The 16749-nt window shown below is 41.1% G+C and overlaps 1 protein-coding gene across 4 annotated transcripts in view; it reads left to right on the forward strand.

Annotated features, from left to right (window-relative positions):
* The first annotated feature begins 4151 nt into the window (after nucleotides 1-4151).
* ATE1 (arginyltransferase 1) overlaps nucleotides 4152-16749 on the forward strand; it is a 167662-nt gene continuing 155064 nt past the window's right edge. The window contains exons 1-5 of one of the 4 annotated variants that reach the window (XM_007469558.1): nucleotides 4152-4236; nucleotides 6946-7009; nucleotides 9804-9866; nucleotides 14042-14145; nucleotides 15883-16137. In XM_007469558.1, the coding sequence (XP_007469620.1) occupies nucleotides 4152-4236; nucleotides 6946-7009; nucleotides 9804-9866; nucleotides 14042-14145; nucleotides 15883-16137 (571 nt within the window). Of the gene's footprint in view, nucleotides 4237-4479; nucleotides 4715-6945; nucleotides 7010-9803; nucleotides 9867-14041; nucleotides 14146-15882; nucleotides 16138-16749 lie in introns of those variants that run through there. The other 3 variants (XM_007469556.1, XM_007469557.1, XM_007469559.1) reach the window with 3 other exon arrangements.

Consider the following 16749-nt stretch of genomic DNA (forward strand, 5'->3'; position numbering starts at 1 on the left):
GTGTAAGCTTGAGAATAGGTATTCTGCTGCAGATGAATGAAGTATTCTGTAGATGTCAGTTATATCCAGCTGACTGACGGTCTTCAGTTCAATTATGATCCTGCCTGTTGGACCTGTCAATTACTGATAGAGGGGTGCTCAAGTCTCTATAATAGTGGACTCTTCTATTTCTCTCTGCAGTTCTATCAGTTTTTGCCTCACACATTTTGGAACAGTGTTAGGTGCATACACATTAAGGATTGTTACGTCTTTTTGGGTACTTGACCCCTTTATTATTATGTAATGCTCCCTCTACATCCTTAATTTTCCTTGCTCTAAAGTTTACTTTATCTGAAATTAATGTAGCTACTCGAGCTTTCTTTTGATTAGTGTTAGCACAGTGTATTGCTCCATCCCTTTAATCTGTATTTTTATATTTAAAGTGGGTTTTTCTGTAGATAACATATAGTTGGGTCTCAGTTTTTAATCCACTCTGATAGTCTTTTTTAAAAAAATTAATTTTTGGCTGTGTTGGGTCTTCGTTGCTGCGCGCGGGCTTTCTCTCGTTGCGGTGAGTGGGGGCTCCTCTTTAATTGCAGTGCACGGGCTTCCCATTGTGGTGGCTTCTCTTGTTGCGGAGCATGGGCTCTAGGCGCGTGGGCCTCAGTAGTTGTGGCTCACGGGCTCTAGAGCGCAGGCTCAGTAGTTGTGGCGCATGAGCTTAGTTGCTCCGCGGCACGTGGGACCTTCCTGGAGCAGGGCTCAAACCCATGTCCCCTGCATTGGCAGGCGGATTCTTAACCACTGAGCCATCAGGGAAGCCCAGTCTCTGTCTTTTAATCGGTATATTTAGACCATTGATGTTTAAAGTGATCACTGATATAACTGGATTAATATCTACCATATTTGTTACTGTCTTCAATCTGTTGCTCTTGCTCTGCTTTTTTGTCTTCCACTCTTATTCTGCCTTCTATGGTTTTAAGCACTTTATGATTCTATTTTTTTTCTCCTCTGTTAGCATAGCAATTATACTTTTTTTGCTTCTTTAAATGGTTGCCCTTGAGTTTGCAGTATACATTTACAACTAATCCAAATGCTTTTTCAAATAACTACTTTACAGGCAGTGTGGGTACTTTATAATATAGAGTATTCCCAGTTTCCTACCTCCCACCCCCTATAATGTTGCTTCACTCACTTCACTTATCCATAAACTTGCACCCTGTACAAGTTGCTGTTATTAAACCATCTGTTATCTGTCAATTAAGATTTTGAAAAATTTGATTTTACCTCCATTTATTCCTTCTCTAATGCTCTTTTTAAAAAGTAGGTCTGAGTTTCTGATGTATATTATTTTCTGTCTTTCTGGAGAATTTCTTAACATTTCTTGCAAATCAGGTCTAGTGGGGACAAATTCCCTCCATTTTTGTTTTGTCTGAGAAAGCCTTCTCTTTCACTTTTGAAGGATAATTTTGCTGGATACAGAATTCTAGGCTGGTCTTTTTTTTCTTTCAATACTTGAAATATTTCACTTTCCTTTCTTCTTGCATGGTTCCTAACCAGAAGACTGACGTAATTCTGATCCTTGCTCCTCTATAGCTAAGGGTTTTCCCCCCTCTGGCTTTTTTTTCAAGATTTTTCTGTTTGTCTTCGATTTTCTGCAGTTTGAATGATATGCCTACATGCAGATTTTTTGGCAGTTATCCTGCTTGCTGTCTATACTGCCTCAATTTAAGAATTCAAGTAAATGTAAATAAAAGTTGTTTCCCTGTCATACTATTCACATTTTAGGTGCTCAGTAGGCACATGTGGCTAGTGGCTGCCAAACTGGAGAGCAAAGGTCTAGACAGAGGAGGGAAGGGGTCTAATGTGAGGTCTCTTGGCAGTGAGCACCCCACAGAGGGAAGCATCTCCTAGGACTCTACCACCATCAGTACCTGAGACCCCTGGCGCTCCTATCTACCTCCCTGCCTCTGCTCATAACACAGCTCTTTCCTAGCGTGGCCCTCTTCTCTGTATTTAACTGCCCTCCCCACCACCCCCCAACTTACTATCTACTCACAACACTTTCTTCAGAAGGAAAGAGAAACACATTTCACTTTAATTCAAGAATCATGGGCCTATCACCATGCAGAGTCCTTCACATCATCAGTGCCTAGGACTGAACCTCACTCTTAAGCTTTGCAAACTCAACTTCACATTCAGTTACATAAACTATGTTAATGGAACCAAACATGCTAGTGTTGCCAGCATTTTGTCAAGAATGAAAATTAAAAACAAAGACAACTATCTATTACTGGCAATTTCATAAATAAACGGATGTTCTAATAGTGCCCTCTTCCAGCTCCCCCCGGCCCCCAAAGATGGAAACTAAATGAAGCTTTGCACTATTTTTCTCATTTGGGCCTGGAAGATGAAAACTTTGTGCCTAGCCTTCGGCAAAATAAACACATCTAGGAACTGTTGCCCTACCCACGTCCAGACCTAGTATTTGTTGATCTCTTTTCTTCTCCAATTAATTTTATTTTTATCACCTTTTCCCCCACCTATTTGTCTCTTACTAGTTGTGTGATCTTAGGCAAATTATTTGGTTTCTCTGGCCTTTGTTTCCTGTGTTGTCCAGGAAAGCACCAGAAATAGTCAAATCTGTTATGATGAACAAAATGGATGAGGTCTGTCTTAAGAACATGAGTACTGGGCTTCCCTGGTGGCGCAGTAGTTGAGAGTCCGCCTGCCGATGCAGGGGACACGGGTTCGTGCCCCGGTCCGGGAAGACCCCACATGCCGCGGAGTGGCTGGGCCCGTGAGCCATGGCCGCTGAGCCTGCGCGTCCGGAGCCTGCGCTCCGCAACGGGAGAGGCCACAACAGTGAGAGGCCCGCAAACCGCAAAAAAAAAGAACATGAGTACTGAGATTTAGTAAGGGGCCTTTAAATCTAAGGATTGGAGGAGCTGGATAAATCCAGATAAATCTAAGGTCCTCTGGCATGCTACATAGCTATCCTTAGGTTCTTTCCCATTGTGTGAGGCACAGCTGATGCTTAGCAATATAACAGGTCACTCTGGCACCAAGAAACCTCTTAAGTAGGCACATATCCAGCATAGTGGACCTTGGGGTCAAGAATGTTGAAACTGACTTCAAAAGTTTACCTGCTTTTCCAAGTTACATGATTTCACTTTTTTAAACATAAAAAGATAATTAGCTTTATTGTTGATGGGAAAATAATATAAGGACAGACAGGCTTAAGTTATCTGTGCATACAGAATTAAAGAATAAGGAATATTACCTTGTTGTAGGTACTCACTCATTTTTATACTCTGCTCCAGGACTGTTAAGTCTTTAAGAAATCCCCTTTAAAATTGTGGTTGCAAATTGGAGGCTCATGCACTGAATTCAGCCTATATAAATGTTGTGTGGCCTGTACAGTTAAAAAAACTCTTTTAAAGTAACATTTAAAAACTGTACTTAAAAAAATCTGATTTCTAGCTTCTCTTTAAAAGTTAGGAAAGTCGCGGGGGGTGGGGTGACGGTGGGACGAATTGGGAGATTGGGATGGACATATATACGCAAATATGTATAAAACGGATAACTAATAAGAACCTGCTGTACAAAAAAATAAATAAAATTCAAAAAAGAAAGTCGTAAGATATGGTGGCCCTAGGCACAAGGCAGCAAGTGGCTCTGACACTTGTTTCCTTTAAAAGAGTGAAGTGTTCAATTCACTTACCCTGCCATCCACAGAATGCTTGTGTACTCGAACCTACGGGGCATTTAAGTGAGTGCTTGCTGGTTTGGAAGAAGCTAGAATTGGCTAGGACGGCCTGAAACGGTAACTTTTGAACTGAGACCTGCAGGATCTAAAAATAGGATGATCACAAGCTCTGTGCCTCAGTCTCCTTATCTGTAAATTAGGGCTATCAACGCGCAGTTGTAGGAAGGACTGGCGATGGAGTAACGCAACGGGTTGGCTCGAACTCGGCGCCAGAGCGCACGACTACAATCCACGCTAATCCTGGGAGGCCCCCGGACCCAATACCGACCGGGGCCCCCGACGCTGCGACGCACCGCGCCGGGCCTCGCTCTCCTCTCCTCCCCGCCGCGGACCCCAGCGCTCCGCAGAGGTCGGCCCCGGGGCGCCGAGAGGCGTGGTCGGCCTGCGTGGACTGGCGGCAGCCATGGCCTCGGTGGTGGAGTACAAGGGACTCAAGGCCGGCTACTACTGCGGCTACTGCGACTCCGAGGAGGGCAAGGCGTCCTGCGGTGAGTGGTCCGGTCGATGGAGCGGGTGCGGACGCCTTACGTCCAAACCCCCGCACCGCCCGCCGCGTCCGGGCCCTCGCGAGGGAACACCCAGGCCCTGCTCCCCAACTCCCGCTTTCCTTTCCCACTCGTTTTTCCCAGACTGTTGTCCTTCACGTTTTGTCTCTTGATCTCATCCTCACCGAAGATGGCGGTCCCTCTCGGAGAAGGAGCGGAAATAGCGGAAGGCTGCCCTAGGTTAAGATGGCGCGGGCGGCGTCAGCGCCGAGGGGCTCGGGCGAGGGCCGGGCTGTGGGCGCCCGGGCGGCGCGGTGCATTGTGGGGTGGAGGCGGCTTTGGGCTGGGCCGCGTAGCGTTTGGAGGGTCGGGGCCATGGCTTCCTGGGCCGCGCTTTCGCCCAGCATCGTGGAATATTTCGAGGGCGAGGATTTCTACCGCTGCGGGTATTGCAAGAACGAGTCGGGCAGTCGCTCCAATGGTAAGCGGGCCGGGCTGGCGGGCGGGGAAGGGCGCCGCGGCCTCGGGGCTCGGCGGTGGGCCGGTGTGTTCGGGGGTCGCGGCGCCCCGGGCCGACTGGCTGGAGGGACGCGCCCAGCCCCTGCCCAGCTGCTGTCTCGTGGAGCGAGTGCGGAACGCGGCTGCCCCTGAGTGCAGTGGCTTTCGGAATTAAAAACGGACCTCACCTTTGATTGAGCAGGGAAGATGCTCATTCTTCGCACAGGTGCTCGGACGTGCGAAATAATTAATGTCTCGCAGTAGCCAAGTGTGGAAACAGGTGTCCATCATCAGTAGGAGACGGTTAAGTATCTGGTGGCACGCCTGCTGGGGAGCGCTGTGGCGCGGTCGGTTACGGGGGCTGACCTGTAAGTGCTGATGCTGCTGTGAGGGTGTCTCCGAGGGTCAGGGCAAAACACGGGGTGCAGGACAGTGAGTGTCGGGTGGTGCTATTGGTGTAGAAAACGGTGTGTGTGGAAAACACACGTGCGCGGGCATCCGTGGATAAAATGTCTCTGGAAGAATATAGAGGAAACTAGTGACTAGTCGCTGCTGGCGAGGGGCCTTGTTGGTACCGAGGTGCCTGAAAATTTTACCAGGTGCTTGGGTGCCGTGTCATTTCTCCACCCACGTCGATGACGACGACAAAGCCAGCCTACAGTACCCTTCCCCCCCATGATTCAGTTTTCTTTCGGAAGATTTCTTGTTTGTAAACAGAACATCATGTTTATTTCCCGCTGTGTCGTGCTTTGGCAAAAGTAGACACTTATTTTAAAGAATAATCTAGCATTGTGGAAAATGGGATGTCTATGAAGATGTAAATTGGGGTGGTTTCCGTGTTTAAAAAAATGTATGTCCTACCGTAGGGGAATGATTTGGGCGATTATGGTGTGTCCGTTTACTCGTTAATTAAAAGTGTTTATTAGGTGCATCTTGTGGGTGAGCGGGGGTAGAGTGCAGTATAACGCAGTCATTAGTGACGGTGATGAAGATGAGTTAACGTGAAAAAACAGAGTCTTGGGTTAAACGGAGAACATAAGCAGGATGTAGATAACATATGTGACATGATTACAGCTCTGGGAGGAAAAGAACCCAAATGGTGACAGTGGGTTGCCTTAGGGTATTAGAGATTTTTCCCTTCTCTCTTTCAGAATTTTAGTATTGTGATTATAATATGTATGTAACAAATACTTTATATTAAACATATCTAAAATTAATATTAGGTCCTTCATTATTTTTCTAGTAATTTTAGTAAGAGAAAATCGATTAATATAGATGTTCTCTAAGTTCTGTGGAAAAAACCTACTTTCAACCTTTTCACTTAGATAACTGTAAATTTCTATCATCTCGATTTTAATAATAATCTTTACTATAGGGCACCCCACCTATTGGGTAGGTAGGTTTTACTATTCCTATTTTACAGATGAGGAAATTGAAGCTCATGGAGTAACTGGGTGTTAATGGGCCCACCAGGCTTCTGGACATTTCTGTTGTACACATGCCTGTGCTTTTCTCATTACTCCCTGCTCTATCAAGCCTATCTTTATCTTTACCTACTGCTGATGCAGTTTACTGTTTACAAGAATAAAGTTCACCTTTCTTTACCATTAATTCAGTGTTTTCTCATAGTCTTCATTGTTTTCATGGTTGCATAATTATTTCATCATATTGATAACATAATGGTCCCTGTAATCAATTTTCTGTTCCTGGGCATTTGGATTACTTTCAGTTTTTATACTTAAAAGTAATATTGCTGTATGTATACTTTTGTTCAGTGTGTAAGACTATGGTGTAAACAAATAAAAATCAGGAGAATTTATGTGCACAAGAAAACATTTGCTTTCTAATTCTTCTAAAGAGACCAGGTTATTAAATTATTGGGGATATTATTATGACTTAAAGGTGTGATGTAATTTGATTGCAGTGAGGACCTAAATTTATGATGTCATAGAGACTGTTGACTAATCCTGAATTGCATGTGATCACTTTGTGTGCTTGATTTTTAAACTTAAGAGAAATACATCATGTATTTCGTTTGTGTTGTGTGTTGTGTCAAACTAACAAGTATGAAGTATGTGCAGACTTTCGTTTCTCCAATATGAGCTCGATTTTTTTTTTTTTTTGCTTCAGTTTTCATATTTTAAAGATAATGCTTTGGATTTAAAAAAGTAAAAAGTTCCACCTGCTGTAATTAACATGGCACTTATTTTTCAGGCATGTGGGCACATTCCATGACTGTACAGGATTATCAGGATCTCATCGACCGAGGATGGCGAAGGTAAAGGTCCTTAATACAAAGATACTTCTTTTTTTAAAAAAAAAATTATTTATTTATTTATTCATTCGTTCGTTCATTCATTCATTCATGGCCGTGTTGGGTCTTCACTGCCGCACGCAGGCTTTCTCTGGTTGCGGTGAGCGGGGTCTAGTCTTCGTTGCAGTGCGCGGGCTTCTCCTTGCCGTGGCTTCTCTTGTCGCGGAGCATGGGCTCTAGGTGCGCGGGCTTCAGTAGTTGTGGCGCACGTGCTTAGTTGCTCTGCGGCACGTGGGATCTTCCCAGACTGGGGCTCGAACCCGTGTCCCCTTCCTTGGCAGGTGGATTCTTAACCACTGTGCCACCAGGGAAGTCCCAAAGGTACTTCTGAAATTATTCAGGTTCTTCTTATAATTGAAAAATATTATTTGCCTTTAAAATGTTTTCTTGTTGTTGGAAAGAGGTTTAAGAAAATTTTTATTATATTTTGTGTGTAGAAATTTTTTTCTCCTTTTAAGGGTGTTTATTAGGAAAATTTCACAAATGTAGAGAGAATGTTATAATGAACCTCACATACCTATCACCAAGCTTCAACAGTTGTTAACATTTTGCCAATCTTGTTTCATCAGTTTTCCTTGCTCCTTTCAATGGACTGAATGTCGTGCACCGTCCCCAAAGTTCATATGTTAAATCCTAACTCCCAGTTTATGGTATTTGGAGGTAGGGCCTTTGGGAGCTGATTAGGTCATGACGATGGATGGGATTATGAATGGGATTCTAGTGCCCTTATAAAAGAGACCACAGAGAGCTCCCTTGCCCCTTATGCTGTGAGGACACAGAAAAGATGAACAAGGAAGCTTGTCTTCATCCTACATTAAATCTGCTGGCACCTTGATCTTGGACTTCCCACCCTCCAAAACTATGAGGAATAAATTTCTGTTGTTTATAAGCCACTCAGTCTATGGCATTTTTTTTTTTAAGTCTTTATTGAATTTGTTACAGTATTGCTCATGTTTAGTGTTTCGTTGTTTTGGCCCTAAGGCATGTGGGATCTTAGCTCCCTGACCAGGGATCGAACCTACACCCCCTGCATTGGAAAGCGAAGTCTTAACCACTGGACCACCAGGGAAGCCCCCTCTATGGCATTTTGTTATAGCAGCTCCAGCAGAATAAGATACTCCCCCATTCCCCTTCTCCCACAAGATTATTTAAACCAAATTGCAGATGTCATGTTATTAAACCTGTATTAAGTATGTGTTTCTAAGCAGGATTTTCTTTCTTAACATCTCCACAATGTCATTACCATACTTTCCAAATTTAATAATAATTATTTGATGTCTCCAGTTACCTAGTTTTGATTAGATTTTCTGCTCGTCTCAAAAAATTCTTTTTTATAGTTGGTTTATTTGAATCAGGATTCCCTTAAGGTCCACACATTGCCTTTGATAGCTGAGTTTTCTTGGCAGCTATTTTTATGTAGATGATTTTAGAATAACTATTAGGTAAGGTTCCTTACGTAAGTATGAGCAGAATGAAGTGCCCTGTGCCAGTACTCCCCAGAAGTCATGGGATTGAGCACAGTAAATGAAACTTCACAGCTTTCCTCGAATGTAATAATGGGGCCCAGAATGAAGACAGATATATAGACCAGATGTTGAAAGACTTCGTGTGCCATGATAAGGAGATTTTGTGGGGTTTTGTAACGGTACAGGGGATCTATGGAAGGCTTTTATGTCTGAGAGAAAAGGGATGGAATTTGTGATTTGGAAGTGATCATTCAGATAGCAGAGAGGGGTCTGAGCGGGTGATTCTGAAGGCAGGAACATTAGTTCCAGAGATGATTGCGGTGTCCACATGTGAGATGGTGAGGACCGCTGTCATGGTCAGTAGCAGTGACTGTATATCAGGAGATGGATCGGATGGATCATAAGACACATTTTTGAGACATTTTGGAAGTAGATCGCTTGCTGGCAGGATATGGAGGTGCATTAGAGGCAAGAGTCTAGGAGGACTCCCAGGTTTTCGGCTCGGGAACTGAATTCATATGTGCTTGCTAGGGCTGCCGCGACCAAATACCACAGATTGGGCAGCTTGAGCAAGAGAAATTTATTTCCTCACAGTTCTGGAGGCCGGAAGTCCAAAATCCAGGTCTCTACAGCTTTGCTTTTTCCTGAGGCCTCTCTCCTTGGTTTGCACCTGGCTGCCTTCTTGTGTCCTCACATGGTCCTTTCTCTTTGTGTGTGCATCCCTAGTGTTTTATTGTTCCTTTTTGTGTACAATTTCCTTTTCTGATAAGGACACCAGTCAGTTTGGATTAGGGCACATTTAAATCTGGACAAAATTCAGCTCGTAAATGTATGACTCTGCATTAACTGAGATCCAGAAGGCGTGGAAAGGATTAGATTGGTTTGGGGGTTCATCGTGCTGGTGCCCATGGAACCCCCAAGTGTGGCTGTCATAGGCAACAGCACACATCAGTCCCACAGCATCCTGGGCAGTTTTCTCTGACTGCCCTTTTGCTGTTGAGGGTGGGTGGTAGATCGAGGCATGGAAGGGACTGCAGATGCAGATGAGAGGGTAATTGAGGTGATTAACCGTGGAGTACATATGTAAACGTTCAGAAAAGAAAAACCTGGACTCTGGTCCTTGGTATACCCACGTTGCAAGATCATTTAGCTTATGAAAAGTAACTAAACCTAAATGTTTTTACACTGTTGATTAGATTTTTACCCTAATTAATTTTGTACTCCTGTACTAATCTACTTTGCTACATGTGAGAAATGTGTACAAACTTAACAAAACTATTTTATAATTTTAGAAGTGGGAAATATGTGTACAAACCTGTCATGAATCAAACATGTTGTCCTCAGTACACAATAAGGTAAGAATTTTGATTAATGTATTCTATTAATATGAAGATTGTGTATAATTTTTTAGTAGAATCTTGCTTTTTAAAGTGTCTCTGTCTAGGTAGACATTCTTAAAGAAAAGCAAACAAGTTTTTTTCTACATACTCATACTATATTCATGTGCCGATCAATAGCTTTTAATAATACTGTTTGGTTTAGATATAAATATAGTATAAAAAATACACTATTTAGCAATCTAGTCAATAATACATGAAATATTGGGAGAATATTGGCAAATACTTAAATTAGTTTTAGATATCAAATTTTTATCAGTTTAGCTTATGGCTCTGCAGTTCTCTGCTGTGTTACTTGACAACAGTTGTTTCATTCAGGCAATGCTACAGGATCCTATATAAAGGGGAGGAGGGCTGACACTTAATCTGCGTCTGTTCAGAGTCTAGTTTTCTTCACTGGAAAACTCGAACTAAAAGTCTTTTCCTACAGAGTGTTTGCTTGATTTTTCTTCATATTTTGTGTTTCCCCTGTGCCCCCCTTACTCTGCCCTAACATGGGAGGATTTTTCCCTTCTTTGATTATGAAGGTTCTCCTCTTCCCCTTCTGGTAGAAAATAGGGAAAAGGTATGTTACCATTGTGAGGCATATGTCTGCAGTTTCAATGTGTATGTATACTCTAGATAAAAACACAAACACAGTTGTGTCCATCATGCTTGGCACGTCCCCACAGCTGTCTCCCTTAATTACTCTTTTTTTTTTTTTCCTTAATTACTCTTGTTTTGGGGTTGTAGACTGTTTTGAGAATTTGACGGTTGCAGATCCTCTCTGCAGCAAAACAAAACAAGACAGGGAGCTGTATAGACAAAAATAATGTAACATCTAACATATTAGTTTTAGGGTGATCACTGACTTTGAATAATTCACTGCTTCCTGGTTAAGAATCCTTTCTCTTACATAATTGGTCAAAGGACTGGTGCAATAAGGAGAAAAGATGGATGTCTGGTTTGCTGACAGCATCTCATTTAGTATAAAATGACAGAGTAGCTTTTTCAGCTTTAGTGTTTATGAAGTGGTGACATCTTCAAAGACAGAAGTCATTTTCCTTCCGGTAACAATTTATTACTGGATTATGGCTAGGATTTTGTTGAAATAAGTCTGAAATTGATTGGCCTGAACCCTGAGAATCTCTATTCAGAAAAGGCCAATTTCAGTGGGTTAAAGAAAAAGATAAAAGCATTTATAATTTACTGGGTGCCTGTCTCATACAGAGCACTATTCCAGGTATGTTGCCTTTATGAAAAGGGATTCAATTAACATTGCAAGAGAAAGTAATTATAAAATGTGACTTATTTAATAATTTTACATGGAATCAAACATTTTCTGAATTGTTACGCTTTTTTTTAAAACAATATACACAAGAGTGGAAACTTCTTCTTTTTTTTTTTTTTTTACATATTTATTTATTTATTTGGCTGTGCCGGGTCTTAATTGCGGCATGCGGGATCTTCGTTGCTGAGTACTGGTGGGATCTTTAGTTGCGGCATATGGGATCTAGTTTCCTGACCAGGGATCGAACCCAGGCTCCCTGTATTGGGAGCACAGAATCTTAACCACTGGACCACCAGGGAAGTCCCTAATCGTTATTCTTTATACAACTTTATTTTATATCTTGATCTTTTGGAGTCATTTTGCATATTCTTTGGGTTATTTTACTTTGTTTACTGCAGTAGTTGCATTGAGGCCTTATGTAAAGGCAAGGTGGTCTAGCCTACAACTTAGCTTCTTGTTAGGCAGCTGCTAGGACCTGTCCAGTATGTGAGTAAAAATGAGGATGAACTTCCCTGTCTATGAATTTTTTTTTAAAATTTTTATCAATATTGTATATGCTAACAATTTAAAGAATCAAATAGTTCTATAAAGTTTACTCTGCAAAATAGCAGTCCTCTGAAACCCTCCCGCCTGTCTCATTTTCTGTTTTCCCGGTGCAGTCACTTTCAAATCATTTAACTGATTCTTCTGGTTTTTCATCTCTATCTTTAAGTGACATGCTTATATAATTATAATACTTGATTTTTAAAAAATTGGTTTTCTTCATTATCTCTGGGCTTCTCTCTTTAAAAGATAAGGATTTAACTTTATTTCAGCCCTCTTCCCCTGTCACAATCAAGCTCCTATTTGTCCTCGTCCCAAACTTCCCAAATTAGAAATATTATCATTTTGGATAGATGTATGTAGTCACCTCATTATGGCTGTGTAACTAAGCTTCACAGCTCAGCCATATAGTAGTCCATGATTACTTTCTCTTTCCTGCACAAGTTTTTACTTTCCTGGTGTTGATTATTGTCATTTTTGTTTGCGTAGTCTTCTAGGTTCCTATTACCAGTTTATCTAAAAATGCTCCCTAAGAGGGAGCATTTCCTCTTGGTATGTTTAGATGCTTCAGGTACTCTATCATTTTTATCTTCTTGATGAAAATCTCTTGTGGAATCTTCTGACCTGCTGTGATCTGGACAGGGTGCCTCTATGCCTGATGCATCACTGTCATCCTAGGATCTCTTTTTTACTGTCATCTTGAGGATTCTCTTTGGGTCTTGATTTGGATCTTATCTCTTCTATCCTCTTTCTTGTATTTATTATTCCTTCATTTTAGTGAAGCACGTCTTCTAATAGCTTCTTGAGAAAAAGTGCATAAGAGGTAAGTTTTTTGAGACTTTGTCTGAAAATGTTTTCATTGACTACTCAAACTTAACTTACAGTTTAGCTAGGAACAGAAGTGTAGATTGAAAATAATTTTCCTTTAGAATTTTGAAAGCTTTGCTCCATTGTTGTCTTACTGCTGGTGAACAGTCCAGTGACATTCTGACTCGTGTTCCTTTGTCCAAAACATGTTCTTTCTCTTGGGAAGTTTTTTTGTCTTCAAAGTTCTGATGTTTCATAGTACGTTTGGCAGTGAGTCTGTTTTCATTCATTGCATATGGACTTGAGGGACCCTTCTTATCTAGGGGCTCCTCCCATCATGTCCTTCAGTTCAGGGAAATTTTCTTGTATTATTTTATTGATCCTCTCCTTTCCATTAACTTCTTTCTCTTCTCTAATGTCTTTATTCAGACATTGGAACTTTTAGACTGGTACTCTAATTTTTTTTTTTTTCTCTTCAGTTTTCCATGTCTTTTGGAAGATTTCCTCACCTTTATTTTCCAAGTCTTCTGTCTTCTATTTAACTTTTAATTGCTTCTTATTGTACCTTATTATATTTTTACTTCTAAGAGGGATTTTTGTTCTTGGACTCTTAAATTTTTTGAGATTCCCTTCTTCCTGTATACTGTATGTCTCTATCCTCCAAGTTACTTTCTCCAGGTTTTTGGCACCTATCTTTGTTTTAGAGACCCTCCTCAAGTGTCTGGTGATTCTAGCCTTCCAGTGTCCCATTGGAAATTTCATGTACCCTGGTGGGTCTCATTTACTGTGGGCTTTAAGTAGGGTGATCTGGCTAGCCTGTTCTTTGGGAGAATCTCTGAGGTCAGTATTTATAGTTCTGATCACATTCTGGAAAGAAAGTATCATCTACTGATGTACTGGGGCTGGGTTGGAGAAGTGGGTCTTGGAGGTCTCAACATTCAGCATGTGTGCTTCCGTTTATGCTTACTGTTTGCAGTACACTTCCATTCCTTTCAGCTGTGCCTGTATCCCTCAAGTAAGAGGCCTTATTTTTCCCTTTTCTGAAAAGTTTGCAGTTCTCTGCTGGGCTGTGTAGAGAGTCATATGTGCAGAGTGGGGGAGGGTATCAGATATATAAATCGCTTCCAAAACAGACTTTCAAGGGATCTTCCTATTTTCACTCTCATCTCCCAGGGTATCAGGTATGGCCAATCCCTGAGACTTTTAGGGGTAATGTAGAGAAAATTGGATATTTTTTTGGCTTTTCCCACTTTGGGCTTAGGATTCAACTTTTCTTTGGTCTGCTAAGTCAGTTATCGCTTGTACATCTGCTTTCTAGCTTCCAACATTTCTCCCATTATTTTTTTTCCTGGTGGTTTATGTCTTTTTCTTTTTTTTATAATCCTTTAATTGTATTTTTGTGAGATTTGGGGTGGGATTAGAGGCTACATTAAACCCTGTCCTATTATTCAGAACTGATTTTATTTCTTCACAGTTTGCGTTCACTTTTAAAATATTTATTTTGCTTTCCTAGGTGCCGACCTTTACAGTTTCAGCCATCAAAATCTCACAAGAAGGTTTTGAAAAAAATGTTGAAATTTCTGGCTAAAGGGGAAATTTCAAAAGGAAATTGTGAGGGTAAGATGAGATGGAGGTCTAAAAATTGTTTACCTTAAATAGATGTTTCTTTCCAAGGTTCTCACTTTCAGTCATTTCTTAGATAGTTGAGAAGGAGGTCCAATACAGTCAGGTACTACTGTTACTCTGATGATGATGACTGCTCTTAGCACTGATGTTACTGTTACCACTGGCCCCCAAATCAAGGATATGGGGAATATATGCCAGGGAAAGTCTAGCTTGGGAAGAAGAAAGGACCATTTTAAAGATGTGATTTCCTGGAGTTTATTGAAATTTTAGTTTTCACAATTCTTCGAGAACTCTTAATTTTATTTAATCCTAATAATATCCTTATGAAGTAAGTAGAAAGTGATACTGTCTCTGGAGAAATAGATGCTTATCTGCAACTCACACAAGATTGCATAATCACAATGCTGAGTGAAGCTCAGAGTTTCCGTGTTTGAGTAAAGTTTTTAGTAAATTATATTGCCTGAAGTTGTCTCTTATTTTCAGATGAATTCTGAATTGTGAGTGAATTTCCTAAAAGATCATTAGTAACATTTAATTAACTTGGGTTACAGATACTTTGCTTTTCCAGTGTTTTTGCTGCCTTTTTTTTTTTTTTTTAATGTTTTCCCATAGGCACTACCTAATACATGCCCATAAGAATTGGGAATGCCACCCATTCTTAGAACTCTTTCTCACTTCTGCCATAGGAAATGCCTAACTCTGGGAGCCTCCCACCCCTGTTTCAGCTTGTTAATTCATTCCCCAAGTATGTTTTGAATGCCTACGATGCTCTAGTCCCTCTTTTAAGCACTGGAGATACAGTGGCCAGCAAAACAGGTTTGTACTCTGCCCTCATGCACTGTCCTTAACAGAGCAGAATTCAGGACAACTTGGAGCAGACTTGGCAGCAAAGAGGCCAGAAGGCTCTGGGTCATATTGGAAACATCAGAATTTTGGTGTAACTCTGTTTAGTGTTGTCAGTATATAACCTTAAAGGTTAAACAGATTTTCGTGGTTAGTCATTATGCAATTTTTTTCAGCAGCCGGGAATCACGTTCTGAGTTCCAAAAATTAATAGATAAGTTTTGAGGATGCTGTCCATTTGTAAATTGAGGATTGCCTGTTTTTTTATGTAGCTTTTACATTTGGTTTTTTATTTGACTTGTTGTAGGCTTCTGAATTATTTATGTCTGCACTCAATTCATAGGAGTGATGTACTCATTAGGGTAAGAGACTAAACAGCTGTAACAAAGAGACACCAAAATGCAATGACTAAAAAATGATAGAAGTCTGTTTCTTTCCTCACTTAACAGTCCAGTGTGGGTATTGTAGGTCGGCCTGCAGCCCTGCTCCCCACCTCCCCACCCCCCCGCCATTCTGGGATGCTCTTCAACATGTGATTTTCAAGGTCGCTCTGGTTTTTACTAATCGAGCCAGTGGGGAGGGGAAAGGGTGGAAGTTCAGGGTTACAAATTTACTTTAAAACAAGTGAGGCAAAATTGAACATGTCAGTTTGGTTCTGTTCCATTGGCGAGAGCTTGATTACACCTTGTGAAGGGACTGGCACGCTCCGTTGCCAGGGTGCCACAGTCTTAACCTCAGCCCTGACCTTGGAAGATGGGAGAATGGATCTGGTGGACACGCAGTCGTCTCTGCCACATTGGATAAAAGGGGGCTTTTTTTTCCTGTGTGTATTTTAATTGTGTCAAATGGCCTGGCTGATGGACTTTGATCTCTTTTGACTTATAGATGGGCCCATGGAGCCCACCATGGAGGATGCCGTTGCCAGTGACTTTGCATTAATAAATAAATTGGATATACAGTGTGACCTTAAAACGCTCAGTGATGACCTCAAAGAGAGCTTAAAGAGTGAAGAGAAGAAGAAAGGAAAGAGCTCCAAGAGGGAAGAATCTAAAGAATTAATCCAGTCACAAGATATGGAAGAGAAGTTGGACTCTGGTGAACCATCACATTCAGTAAAAGTGCATACAGTTCCTCAGCCAGGTATTGAAAGTTTTTTATCAGGCCATATTCAAGTCGTATTAAATAATTTTCTTTGTGCTTGAGACATTGTAATCCCTGGGCGCTCTCATGAGCTAAAAAAGTGAATTACTCAATGAAATCTGTAAAATAGATCCCTGTTTTATATACCTTATTATTACCTGGATTTAGGTGAACAAATTGTTTATAAAACCTGAAATAATAGGCTTATTATCCCCTAACACAGACATTTTAAAAGAGTTCCATTTCTTTTTACTACCTTAAGGTCTTAGAGGTTTGAGAATAAAATTTTTGTCAGTGAGAGGGTATGGTGCTAAGCATTTTTATTTTTAGTGTTAAATGAGACAAAGTAAGTTTTAGATATTATGTCTGAAATATAGACATTGTGAAATTTTTCACTTTATCATTAGATTTCTTTATGCAATCAAAATTAATTTTAGTTTGAAAACTTCCAGATTAAAAAGAAAAATTTCCGGGGAGTTTTTTGGTGGGCCTAGTGGTTAGGATTCCAGGCTTTCATTGCCGTGGCCCAGGTTCAGTCCCTGGTTGGGGAACTGAGATTCTGCAAGCTGCTCAGCCAAAAAAAAAAAAAAAAAAAAAAAAAAAAAAAAAACA

The sequence above is a fragment of the Lipotes vexillifer genome, unplaced genomic scaffold, assembly GCF_000442215.2.
Source record: "Lipotes vexillifer unplaced genomic scaffold, Lipotes_vexillifer_v1.1 scaffold240, whole genome shotgun sequence".
Taxonomy (NCBI): Eukaryota; Metazoa; Chordata; class Mammalia; order Artiodactyla; family Lipotidae; genus Lipotes; species Lipotes vexillifer.